This window comes from Balearica regulorum, chromosome 2, assembly GCF_011004875.1.
Source record: "Balearica regulorum gibbericeps isolate bBalReg1 chromosome 2, bBalReg1.pri, whole genome shotgun sequence".
Taxonomy (NCBI): Eukaryota; Metazoa; Chordata; class Aves; order Gruiformes; family Gruidae; genus Balearica; species Balearica regulorum.
The window spans coordinates 95,651,014-95,664,753 of NC_046185.1; the positions used below are offsets into that span (position 1 = coordinate 95,651,014).

A 13,740-nucleotide genomic window follows, 5' to 3' on the forward strand; every position below is an offset into this window, starting at 1 on the left:
TATTCAGCATACGGGGCTTGATTCCACTGAAGTCAATGGAAAGATGCCCCGTGGCCTTGATGGAAGTTTTGTCAAATTCACACAGGTGCTAGACATCTCAGGAGAGAGCTTGTTGTTGAGGAGCTTATGGTCAGGATGTTGTCGTTGGTCACCAAGCAGTAAAGGGGGAAAAGGGAAAAAAACCCAAGTTTCTTACTACGTATTAGAAGAACAGATACACTTTTTTCTTGTGTCAGGCCAGAAGCCCTTCCCTTGTCGAAAATGCGTTGTTGTCTTTTCTACCAAATCTAACAGAATTTGCAGAAACGCTGGAGTTGCCAGCTGCTGCCTGAAGTGAAATGTGCTTGTGCGCCAGTCTAAGGAAGAGGACGGTGAATCTCACAGTGGCACGTGCAGTTTTTCCCAGCTGTTTAGAACAGCAAGCCCAAGTTGCGTTTGGTCGGACTGAACGCTGCAGACAAGCGAAGCGCAAGGACGTGCGAAGTGCCCTGCTGCGTTAGAGCAGTGGTACATACAGCCAAGTACTTGCGTCTCCGGTGGTAGCAGAGGTGAGCGTGTGGGCCTGGCCACTTCCTGCGGTCTGTTCCTCTTAATGCTGTACCAGCACCCACAACTGCTGCATTAGGGTTGTGTGTTAGAGGGCACATCCCTGCCTGCTCCCTTTACTGCCTGTTTATGGACCTGCTGTCTGCAAGTCTCTCCAACTGCTTTCTGAACCCGCTGATGGTCACTGCCTCCAACCTCCTCATCTGTCATCCAGCTCCAGAAGTTCACTACCTGCTGCACAAGGAACTGTTTTTATTCTGTTGTCAGCTGATCCCCTGCTAGTTTCAGAGAGCTCACCTTAGTTTCCAGTATTGCAGGATTTGGCGAATTGCAGTTCTGTGCGTGCCCTTTCAGCTGTCGTCACGATTTGTAAACCTCAATCATAACACTCCCTTTTCTCCTTCAAAATGAGAAGCCTGAGCCTTTCTGGTGTCTCCTCGCAGGGCAGCCGCCCCATTGCTTGGATCAGGTTTGCTGTGTACCATCTGCAACATAAGTATCTCCTTCCTGTGATGTGGAGACCAGAAGTGCGCACACCGCCTGAAACAAGGGCACACCAGGGCTTCATGCAGCAGCCAAGGGCCACCCTTGGTCTTGTTCTCAAGATCCTTGCTCATGGTACCCAGTGTTTCTTGGCTTTAGTTTGGCTGCTGCTGCAGGCCAGGCCAGTGATCCTGGAGACCTGTCAGTGATGGCTCCAAGACCTCCTGCCTCAGCGTACCTGCCAGTACCACATTCAGCATGACGTAGGCATGTTTTAGATTATTTTTTCCAGAGGTGTTCTACCTTACATTCATTTGCATTGAAGCTCACCTGCCATTGCATTGCTCCCTCTGTTTTGAGAGTCTGGCAAGTCTTTTTTGAGGAGATTGATTGTCAGATCATGCAAGGCTTTGTTGTAGGCAGGTGAGTGGCATTTAGTCGGAAAGGACAAGCTGACACGAAACCAAGGCTGAGCACAGTCACTCGGGGTTTTTCTGTGCTGACCAAATGGGATAGGTGCCAGAAGGAAGCTCAGCAGATGGTGGCACATGTCCCTTGACTGAAAAGTGTTTGCACAAGGGAGCCATCCGTGTAAGAAGGCGTTCACACCTCCGGGAGAGACGGGGTCACTTTGTGTCACTTTGAGTCAGCTTCACAGGACAATTGCTGAAGTACAAACCTAAGAGCAGCAAGAAGTTGGCTCTGCGTGTCAGGGTAGTTAAAATTACGAATCAGTTGTTACTCTCAACCTCAGGGTAGCTGCTGATCAGATTGCACAAAAGCCTGCACAGGGCTCTTATGTTTCCAAACTCCAGTTTGTTTGGGAAAGTCTGCTGTCTTCCCAGGCTCTCTCTTAATACGGCATGGTGCTTTGCAATGATTCAAATGTAGTATTACAGGTCTCGGTACTAGTCTGGCATTAAAATCTGCCATGCTGGAGACATGTTACAACGTGATTTGATCTTGCCTATCATGAACAGGCTAAGTTGTCTTGTTACCATGTTAACAGCCTGTAACTTCACAGGGCTGTAGCACAGTATCTGGGGGGTCACGTGGGCTCATCCTGCCTATGCAGACAACAGATGGCTACAGCGCGAGAGAGGAAGACTCATGTTATAACATGATTCCCTCACAGAACAAAAGTCTGCAGAAAAGGCTGTGAAAGTGCTCACCTCCAATGATCTTCACAGAACAAAATTAAAATGCCCTACTTGGGTCTATTGAAAACTTTCTTTGTAGTCAGAGGGATCCTAACGCAGCTCAGCTGGTCAGCAGGGTGAGGAGGCAAGTGTTTCTAAAGCTGAGTGCTGGCACAGCATGTAGGACGGGTAGGACTTTGGTGGAAGGTAGATGTTGTTCTGAGCACTCGTGCAGCTGGCACTGGCCTGGTCAGAGTGGTTCGACCTGCCCCAGGCAGACGGAGCCTTGGGCCACGGTTGGATAACACAAAGCACTTAGTGGCTGTACTGGCTCGACCTGTTCCCAACTGTTCATCCCCACAGCTGTAGCTGACCCAGCTGCCGAAAAAAATGAAGAGGGCAAGGGGAGGGACCGGCAGTCATGAGATCAGTTCCCAGATCTGGCTGGCAGTATGGAGCACAGTGATGCAGCTGAGGTGTGGAGCTGGCAGCATCTCCTGGGAGGCGCTAGGGATAGATGCTGTTGAAATTGGCTTTTCTGTCAAATGCTTTGCATCCTCAAAGAGCAGCTTTAGACAGCAAAGATCCTATACTGTTACAGTTACCACGTGCACTTTATAGCACAGCTTAGCGTTTATAACTGACTTCGCCAAGTGGTGTTGAATCATGGTCCAAAATCATTCAAGTTTTGGACTTGTGGTCTCCCTCCGTTGTCCAAAAAAAATGGATTTCAAAATTAGTGGAAATAAATTAACAATTTGAAGCTGTGGCTCAGTTTAAAACGGGGTCGTTTCTCTTCTTGTGCTGGTTTGAAAAGGTGAGTGGTGTGCTTGGGGCTCCCATGCAGAACCCATGTGAGGGCTTTACTTCAAAGCAAGTAATAGTCCACATTTCACTGTACACTGAAAGGAAAGGGAATGAAGGGAGATGCATGGATGGTGTTTGGTCAGCCATAAATGAAGTGAAGCTTTAAGACGAGGTTTAAGACAGGAAGTGCAATTCAATAGTGTCACTGGGAACAAGTTATAGAGTTTCTTTTGGTCTTGTTTTAAACTAAAACAAAAAACAGGATGGTGGTTTTGAATAGGATTCAGAGATGAGGAAGCTGTGTAAGTGTAAGTGATGGGGCTTGTGCGTGTCCTTGCTGCATTGAGAGGAAAGGAATGGTCTGATTAAAAGCACCTGAAGCAAACTGAGGATGTCTCACCCGGCTCGAAGCAGTCAGACCAGAGGAGATCTGTACCGGCAGAGAGGAGTACAACAAAATTGTGGAGCGACTTAATGAATCACCCACTTCCATCACATTAAAAGCAGCCCTGCCTTTGTCTCCTTTGGGCTTTCTGAATGCTCCCTTCTTGCAACAAAATACAGTTGAGGAGGAGAGATGTGGGATGGGAATGGGTAAGGGATTATCTCTTACGTAATACAGAAAAAGACTTTGCTAAGGAAAGATCCCTTTCTTAAAGAGGCTTGTCCCTAATGTGAGAGGGTCGAGCACAATTGCTCTGTGCTAACTAGGCAAATATTTACAAAGTAAGTATACTCAGCAGTGAATTTTCCGATTAGTGTTTAGCAGAATTCATCTTTGCTCTAGATATCTGCCACTCTGATCCCTCCAGAAATCATGTGAGCCCTGGGTATAGCAGCAGACTTTTTGTTTTTCCAAGCTGTTCTAGTTGTCTGTACCTCTGAACTACATTTGTGGGTATTTCCTAGAGGACAAAGGGCTTGAAACTGCTTTTTCAGTGTCAGGCAAAGTTTAACAGCCGTTCCAGAGCCACAGCTCAGGGTAAAGCAAGAGTTACTTGCCATTGGGATGCACGGCAAATAGAAGAGCCATGAGGTTGGCATGAGTGCTAGAGTTGTTGTTTGGAAGATACTGAGAAGATGGTGTATAACTTGCTGATTGTATTGCCGACTCTACATCAAACTGCCTTTCTGCTAAACGGTGGAATTCACTGTAAGCTGAAAGTCTGGGGGTGTGTTCCCTCCCTCCTTCAATGCACATTTCCCCTTGGTAGGTGCAGTCAGAGCTAGTCCTGAACACCTTTCTTTGTGTTGGTGACTTCAGCTGCTTTCTTGAAGTTACTGGGGGATTGTACCTTGTGTCAAAGGCAAAATGTTTTTGGTGTTTTTTTCTCCATAATTTGTTTTCTCCTTTTCCCCCAGATATATTCAGTTTCGTTTACTGTAAATAGTCCTTTTCTCTCTTGAGTGTTTTCATTTCAAAAGGCATGCAGATATGGAAGCTCCCTCAAGTGTAGGCTAATTAAATATTTAACTTGTATGTGTGCATGTGGTATAATGGAGGTGGCTAAATTTTAGTGTTTACAGTGTTTACAATAAAAATGGACAAAGATAACCCTCAAAATTCTGCAAGTTGACGCAACAGGTTGGAAAGATGTTCGCCAGTTGGTGGGTGAAAGTAGAAGCAGCATTGTGTGAGTGGGTCCAGAAAACCTACAAATTTACAAGACTGCTACCACCTAGTGGTGGCTGCCTCTATTGTAAAATAGAAGACTAGCTGGGGTTATTTCAGTTAATGTAGGGAAAACAGTAAACCGTTGGCTCATCTGACTGATAATGCCACCATTATCCATTTCCAGTGCTCTGTCTACTCCAGTTTTGAGCATTATTTATGTGATGGGTTTTCTAACACTTGTCTCAGGATGGCAGGGATGTTTGGCAATAAACACTTGTTTTAAAGTCACAAAATAGTTTCCCTTACAACACCCTGTTTTATCTAGTAACACCTTAGCATCTCAAGCTCTACTCTCTATTCCACCTTAGTTCCCGGAAAAAGAAAACCACAGGGAAAAAGAATCAAACCAGCAACCTCCCCACCTTGATCCATATCTGCTCTTTTATCTGAAACTTTCCACATTCGATGTCTCTCTTGATAATTTGGTTTGTGTATACAGGAAAGCAGTTTACTCCTCTTTTTCTTTCTTGCCACCTATAGAAGATTAAGGAGACTCTTCTGACTGGGCGGGCTGAAAACTGCAACTGGAATTGTAAATAACTTCAGCAGAACAGTCTTTTCTTTCCACAGTTTGAAGGAAAAAATATTTTGGCTACAACTATATAGTGGTTTCTTTCATGCAAGCGGAAAAGTTTTTGGATTCTCAGATTGAGTCCTTGAGGTTTTGCTTATGAATATATCTCCTGAGAAGTTCATTTTTTCCCAGGAGCTGACAAGGCAGCAGCTGAGCTACCAGTGGTTGCTTCGTGTTGCCTTCCTCTGCACATCCTTACCTCCCTGCTCATCTCCTCTCTCTCCCTTAACTTGCCCATGTTCTTTGACTCCGGTGTCAGAATTGACCTCATCAAATAGTGTCACCTTCTTGTCCTTGCTTCAGAGGAGTGACGTGAACTCGGGTTGTCCATGACAAGGCAATGTATTCTGCTCCCACGATTGCTGAAGAAGTGGTGGTGGGTGGGAGCTTGGGCAAGTGGACTTCCTCGCTCCTGTCCTCTTGACTCGCCGAGTGTAAATATCTGAGATAACAAAACAGATCAGAAGGCATTTTACCACCTTAGTAAGTGAAAGATGGGAAAGGGGTGAAAGAAAAGGCAGGCCTTTTCCCATCTACCTTGCCTTCCTCACCACCTGGATGCAAGCAGCTGGTCTGCACTGTAAATCATCAAAATTCTGGAAACGGGAATTGCCCGTCTGAGAGAAGCGTGGCCTCATTGGAGGGGTATTTGCCCAGATCTGAAAGCTCAGTCAAAATCCTCCCCCTTGTGTAAGATACAAGCCTGCTGGAGTTGTATGGCCAGCAAGGTTTTCTGTTGCTGCAGATAGGCCTGTAAGCAGGGAAAAAACCAGCAGTGTAGGCCAAGCCTGACCGCTGCTGGAGCGGACAGAGTGGCTGCCAGCACAAGACTTCCCTTGCAGCCATCCCTTGCGCTGCGGCAGAAATCCCACACCGGATCCAACGTGGCTGTTGTCACGATTGTTGTGTTTCACACAGCTTCACAGCTCCCCTGCTGCTCTTCCAGTTCGGCTGCCGCAGAGCCAGGCTGACTCTCACCCATCCCCAAACAGCCGAGGTTTGTGCAAAGCAACTTGCTTTTTCACCAGCTGCAAAACCAAACACACAGGTTGGGGGTAGCCACAGAGCAGCTCGACTAGTCGGGAGCTGCTGCTTGCCGATCTGCATGAAGTTTCATAAGGGCCCTGTGAAACTCCTTCTTGACAAAGAAGACGGCAGGTCTGGTTTGTGCAGGTAAGAAAGAAGAGTGCTCACCCAGGCACGTACGCGTGTCAGCATGTTCCTGGCTACGTCCCTACCGGAGTCTTGAATGTGTTCATTCAGGGGTGGCGGGCCAACTTCAGAAGAGAAAGCCTCTGTACGTCTGTGCTCCTGGGGTCTGAAGTCGTCTTTGCCCTTCCTGAAGGCGCATTGTTTAAACTTCACATTTGTTTTTCTCAATGTCGACCGCATCTGTTTGTCTGTGCTAGCAAGGCAACATCATTTACCATGGTGTGGATCTCCTGTCCCTTGGAGTGTATCTCTCATGCACAGGAAAATGTAATTGCAGAGCAGCCACACAAGAACAGAGTAAAAGCTGGGAAAGGGCCCAGGGCACAGAGGAGAGGAAAAAAGGAGATAAGAGTTCGGGGATGATTCATTGAAGGATGAGTATACTTTTAAGAAAAATAATATATTTTTAGAAATATTGGAAGCAGAAGAAGAAAAATTTAGAGAAAATTAGGAGAAAATTGGAAAATCATGCATGATATATGACATCTTGAAAGTAAAAGTTGTGACTTCTGCGTTTGAGAGTTTTTTTAAGAAATTCTGGTTCTGTCTTGCTCTTACTGGAGTGCTACCAGTGTATATTCCACTCATTCACTTTGCTCCTGATATTTCCTGTTGCAACTTATTCTGCAACCACTGTCTTCTGTTTGGTCAGCAGAGTTACAAAACATCTCTCTGGGCAGGATAAAAGTGGAGCTGTCTCTATGTTGGTCTCCTGTGCTCTTCACTCCTGTCCATCCTAACAAGAACTCACATGGTTTCCTGCCCCGCTCCCTAATGACCCCCTTCCATGCTGTCCTTGCAGTTTTTCTTTGGCCTAAGGCACGTCCCCTTGGGGCAGCGTTTCCTGACCTCGCTGGGGAGGGGACAGGTGGCCCACGCCTGCCAGGAGGTGCCCCCCACTTTGCTGAGGACGAGCAATGATGGCAGGGGTACAGAAGTCATTTTAGGTGCTGTTAGTGTCGCTTCAAGGTCTTTGCTTCTCAGACCCCCTTCACCACTCTGTTTTTAGTCTCTTCATCCATCATCCACCATCTTTGTGATGGCAGCAACCAAAGACAGCTGGGGAAGAAACTCCTCTTCCCTGTTGTTCCTTTTCCTCCTGCTCTTAGCCTAAAGGCAGCGGTGACTACGGGGTCACTTCAGTCCAATGTAAACCTGTGCTCTGGTGAAAAACACCATGTGAACATGTTGGGGCCGTGCAAGGGCTGGCCCAGGAGTGGGTAGCCAAGGAAGGACAAGGACCCTTCCAGCAGCAGCGAGGAGTCACATCGGTTGCCATTAATCCTTCTTTCATCCCCACTCTTGGGCCAAGGCGAGGCTCTGCCGGTGAGAGCCAGATGTGCTCGTCCTGCCCGCAAACGCACTGTGTGGCGGAAGGCAGCAGGCAGGAATCCATAGCTGTGCTTCCTTTTTAAACGTCTCCCCTGCATAGGTAGGGCCTGGGTTTGGCTTCTGGGCTCACTCCCTTGCTTGTGCCGGCAGCTGCGAGACCCGGCTACCTGTGTGCAACCAGGAGCACAGTGTGTGGGCTTGGCTTCTCATACGTGCCTGGCTGCTGTTTCTCTGCGTTGTGGAGCAGTGCTTCCCCTTAATTATTATGCATCGGCATTTTAGCTTGATTTTTAGAAGTGACCTGTTTTTGTTTCTAATAGCTTTTTTTTTTTTTTTTGCCTTAATATAGCTAAGAGATAAGTAATGATTCAAAACAGAATTCAAATGCAGATTCATAGGGCACTTGTAGGTGAGCTTTGTTTTCAGATGCCCACATCCTCAAATTCTCTAGCATTATACAGAGATTATGGCTCGGTTGCATGTTTTAATGGGCAGATAATTAGATGAGCAATGAACTTTGTGGAAAGCTTTTGTGTGATACACTGTCTATGTAAACGGATCTGTTTTGATTGAAAGGTGAGATTATTTTTTTTGACAGGTCACTTCTCCCCTTTTTACCCCTCCCCCCCAAGAAAAAGCATATCGAGGATTATGCTCTATTAAGTGATTGTTCATGTTTACTGGAAATGCTGCTTAGCTTTGACATTTGTTTAATGGCCATTTATTGTCACTTTTGCAAGGAGATAGGGTCGATGCAAGTTAGGTTGCGTTCGAACTACTAAGTGCCTGAGAACTATCTTCTTATCTTCTGTCATTACTCCTTGCTTATGAAAAAAGCCTGTAACAGGAAATCTAGGCAATTTGGAGACAAGCACATGTTGTACTGTGTCAAATGGGGAACTTACTTAAACTGCTTTCCTAGAGTTTCTAAATCCCTGTAGTCACTCAGCAGCTATCAGGCTCACAGATGATTGCTAAAATGCCTGGTAGGTTGTGTGCTCCCTTGGCTGCATGCTGTCAACGAGGAGATGGGGCAGAGGACTTAAAGGAAGGAAAGTTTCAACTTTCAGAAAGCACGACTTGCTAAGTTCCTGTCCTGGAACAGTTGCTGGAAAGTGGCACTGGGGATGCAGTTACAGGCCGTGCATCATCGTCAGCTTTGGCCTCCGGATCCAGTCCAGCTTATTTCCTATTTACATGGACACTATTTGTATAGAGCTTGGAATGGGTACAGCTCCAGCCCTTGTTCTCCTCGAGTGCCTGATATGTTTTACTTTTTTTGACATGTTACACCTTCAGCAATGTTAATGCTACAAACTGATGAGGAAGCAGAGGAGGTCATTAAGGTGGATATCTTAAGTGGGTTTTGCCTTCTTGTTGGGGTAACCATGAACCAACGGAGGATGCTGCCTGTTACTGCATCTTGGCTTTTATGTTTTGGTTCCAGGTGGTATCAATGCAACAAAGAGTATGTGTCAAAGACCCACATGTGGACAAACCTTTGCATCTTTTGCTTACATGATGTATACCCAACTTTTTTAACTGACCTCTGTGTTACTGTCTGCGCTAACCTTTAACATTTAATTGTACCAGTTGGTTGCATGAGGCCTTTACGTTCCCTTTGAAAAGCATTTTCCACGACTTCTAGTTTAAAAGTTAGTTTGATTAATATGTGGTTGTATATTACTTACATCTGTATCCAAAATTCATACATGAAATATTCTAAATAATACATCCACATGTCTTGATATGGTATATTTGATCTCGGCTCTTCTTTGATGTCTCAGCATTTTGGCATCTCTGGTAAAAGTGAGTATATTAAAAGCGAGTTCAAGAAAGTGCTGAGCAAGTGAGTGTATTTTGGAAAAAGAATGCATTTTGTTGCAGATTTTTAATCATCTTATTAATTGGGCTCCATGGTGTTTTGATCTCTCTTCGGTTGAGTTACTGGCCTGGGTCACAGATAAGAGAATCATATGTTGGGACACCTGATCAGAAGCAATGCTCGTGGGTCCACGTGCAGCCTTGCTGCTGGTAGTTGTGAATTAACAGAGTGTCCCACTGAAAGTTTCTCTCTGTTTGCTTGCAGACAGCCAGTCTGATGCGGAGACACTAGCTACAGGAAACGAAGTCTTGGACCTGACCTCCTGCGAGAAGGAACAGCCAGAGGAAATAACAGAGTTACCAGAGAGTGAGTGCGGCCCCAAGGAGGAGCAGAAGGCTGACTCCCCTCCGGCAGAAGAGGATGCCGAAGAAAAAGCGGATGGATATGAAGAGGGCCCTGAGGAAGATTCTGTAAGTAACAAAAGTCTTGACCTCAATTTTGCCAGCAAATTAATGGACTTCAAGCTGGCAGAGAGTGACCAGAGTGCAGGCAGCAGTTCTCAGACTGAAAGGAAACATGCCTGTGACATTTGTGGCAAAACCTTCAAGTTTGCTGGCACTCTTAGCCGTCACAAAAAGGCCCACACTCGTGAGGACAGAAAGGATGAAAGGAGCAGTGAGGATGAAAGCAAAAGCGTTCAGGATGATGCAGGAGCTCCCTCGATGCAGGACTCTGGTCTTGAGCAGGAAGAGTCTCCGATGGACTTGAAGGTAGTGGAGTCTCCTGTGGACTGTGAGGCAACAGGAAAGGAGAATGAAGAGAGCGAAAGCATCTCTGAGGGGGAAGGCACAGAGAGAAAGTCCACTGAGAAGAGCAGTGATGACAAAAAACCAAAGACTGATGGGGCTAAGAGTACTGCAAAAGCAGACAAAAGAAAGAAAGTCTGTACTGTGTGCAACAAGCGTTTCTGGTCTCTGCAAGATCTGACGCGACATATGCGGTCTCATACAGGTAAGAGGAGACTTGAGGGCAGAGCAGATTACAAGCAGGTCTGCCACCAGACTGAGGCATCTGCTCTGTAGGTGCACAATTACTGCTAGCACTTGAGGTTGGAGACACTGGTTTTAGTCCTACAGGTGTCTGCAAGGTGTCTTCTCTGCCCCAATCCCCCATGCTGCATACAAAGCCTGTCGAGGGAGCAGGAATGGTCAGCGCAGCCTTATCTTCAATTCCCAAACTGTTTTTCCCCATGCCTGTTTGCAGAGTTTAGAGGTGAGGGCAAGTATGGAGATCCCCGGGGAAGTTACTCAGTTCGGCTTCTGACTCCCTTCTTGTCATGTTTACGTGGCTCTACCTCTTCCCAGTGTTTTGATGAGCAGTGGAGAAACCTGGCAGTATATGATAAGACTTCATCTCTGAGTGAAAGTTTAGAGAGAGAGAGTCTGGTTTCGTGTGATTATCTAAGCCTGGTACTGGTAATGTGCTGGTGATCTGCGTGACCTGCTGCTTGAGTGAGAGGCAAAGCCACAGTGGGCACCCTGCTTTTCATTCAGGCTTGGGCAGGGAAGGTGGAACATGGGTGGCAAAACACTCGTCCGATGACTTGACTTGGCAGCTGAAACACATGGGATTGCTTTATGTGATAGTTTGCAGCGGTGCCTTGTAAATGAGATGAAGCCATCAACCAGCTCGAGGGTGACTTAATCATTCATCCTTATTAATGCATCCTTATTAATGATGCATTTTACCTGTCAGCGACCTGTTCTGATGTGGGAAAACTGGTGCAGTTTGACATTTTGTATCTTTTGAAGGTGCTCTCTGCTGAAGACAAGATCTTTGTGGTTAACAAAATATTTGTGTTGTAATTGACAGTGATGTGTAGTAAACTACGCCAAAGACCTAGTGCCTTAACCAGACTTTTACCCTTCTGAATCACAAATATTGACTTCTTCAGTGCAAAATTGACCTGTTTGCTTCTGGCATTGAGCCACAAGTGAAACAGGGGACAGGTCCCATTCTTGTGCCTGTTTTCATACTAATTCAGAAGTTGGGAAGATTTTAGTATCTAAAGTACTGAGCTTTACCCCAAGCAATACACTGCTGTGTGCCCGTGAAGATTTCCATATCATGTGTTTTAAATGTTTTCATTGCCTGCTGAGATATGTGGACCTTGTCGGTGTGGGGTTTTTTTCCCTTTGTTTCTCTTTTTTATTTGACACTGAAGGATGTTTTAGCATAGAATAGGTGTTGAATGGGAACCTGGGACAGTGCTTTCTTCAGATGTAATAAATATAAATACCACCTATCATCTCAACTGTTAGATCAACGCATTTTCAACTGAGGATTTTGCCTCAGTGCTGTGTGTTCACTGTCCTCATCCCTCTCTCCTTCCCACTCATTCAGATATATTGGCACTATGCTGTCAGGTTGTAACATTGCTTATACTTTGGTTTTAATGCGTGGGGTTTTTTAAAGGTAACTATACGGTTTGGGAGAGTCTTTACTCAGAAGAGGAATGTTTAGGATACGCTGGAGTGCTTAAGAAACCTCTGCCCACCTGCCAAACAGCCATTAGGCTGGAAATGTTTCCTTCATCCCATATGGGCTGCTTCCCAGTAAGTAGTTGTGGGGTGCTCTGGTACCGCCTGCCTGTGCACGGGGTGAGCTGCGGCAATGCACTGGCCACGGCCACGTGCTGGATGGGCAAAGACTGTCGGCCAAAAATGCTCCTGGCACAGGGCTGGAGCCGTGCCCTCCCTTTATAGCAGATGGCTGAGCAGGCCACCATTGAGAAACGTTTCCAAGAAGCGTCATGCTTCCCAGGGACAGCAGGATGACCTGCTTGCACATTTCAGCCAGCCACCTCAAGTTTGTAACTGGTTTTTTTTTAATGATCCCAAGCGTTATTACAAGTGAGAAATGAGCCGTAAGTGTCCTGTTGTGTGTGCTCGTTGGCGTAAGATAGTGTCTTGATGGAGTCGTAGTACTGAAAAATCTTTAATAGGTGCAATCAGAAACAGAGAATGAAGCGCTCAGGGTGGGACCTTCAGTTCTTCAGGGCCGGCAGCACCTTGGGGTGCTGTGCCTGGTTGGGACTTTGGGGGAATTTTGGCTGTGGGGCTGTGGTTGCTTTGGATGACCTCATGCTTAGTAAAGTATTCAAGCATTTCAGGTGCAAAAAGCAGGTCTGAGATGGAAGCAGACTACCTGTTGGTTACAGCAGAGGATGCCTGCAACTGCTCTGTGACTTAAGATTGCATAATGAGGAAAAATTTTGTCCTCCGAGTAGCATTTCTGGAATGGGTGTGAAGATGTTTTTCAGGGGCTTTCACATGTCACTCCTGTCCTAAAGCACCAGTGGGCTGAGGAACGCCAGCAGCTCTGTAAATAACATCCTGAAGCAGGCATTTTTCACTCAGTCTGTAAATTTTGATCACCTCTAACAGACACCTGCCATGTCCCATGAATGCCATACAAGTCTAGGTCTTTTAGCTGCTCTGTTTCCATTTTGAAATGTGGTGACGCTGTCGTCTGCTTCACAAAAAGAGGAGGGGTGCTTGGAGCGAGGGTAATTCCTGACAGCTTCTCATCAACTTCAGTGTGTTTTCCATGCTTACCCGTCTGTCAGCATCTAAGAGAGGGGGAGATGTTTTCTCATGTGCTTTTCGGTTCAGTTTTTAAGCACTGTTGACTACAGCAGATACCTGGGCAGTATCCTCATCCTTCCACCTCAAGTCCTCTCTCTCCACATGTGCCAGGGGCCAACCTGCAGCAGGGAGCCCCCGTGGTGGGCTGATTTCACAAAGGCTTTTGAGCTCCACAGGGCAACCGCAAACTTCTTCCAGAAAAGTTGCTAAATTAGATGGGATGCTAACAAGCACCTGGGGCTTAGGGTCTTCCTCCCGCCTTAGTGCAGGGCCATACCAAGGTTGTAGAAATCTCAAGACACTTAGTTTTAGTTTTTCATTTGTGCCCCAGGGCATTTATCTGTATTCCTGCTTGCATGCCATCAGCTAGTTTGCTAGTACAGAAGCAAAACATCTGCATAAATGTGACATTCGTGTTTGATACAGGTACTGAATTTCCAAAGTGTAGAGCATCTTATGCTGCTTGAAAGAAGAGGGAGGTGCGTTCGTGACCTTACGAC

At 46.3% G+C, this 13,740-nt stretch overlaps 1 protein-coding gene across 1 annotated transcript in view; it reads left to right on the plus strand.

Moving 5' to 3' along the window:
• The window catches only part of RREB1 (ras responsive element binding protein 1), a 126,317-nt gene that overhangs the window by 108,744 nt on the left and 3,833 nt on the right, over positions 1-13,740 (plus strand). Inside the window, 1 exon segment of the mRNA XM_075744968.1 lies at positions 9,858-10,604. Within this exon segment, the coding sequence (XP_075601083.1) occupies positions 9,858-10,604 (747 nt within the window).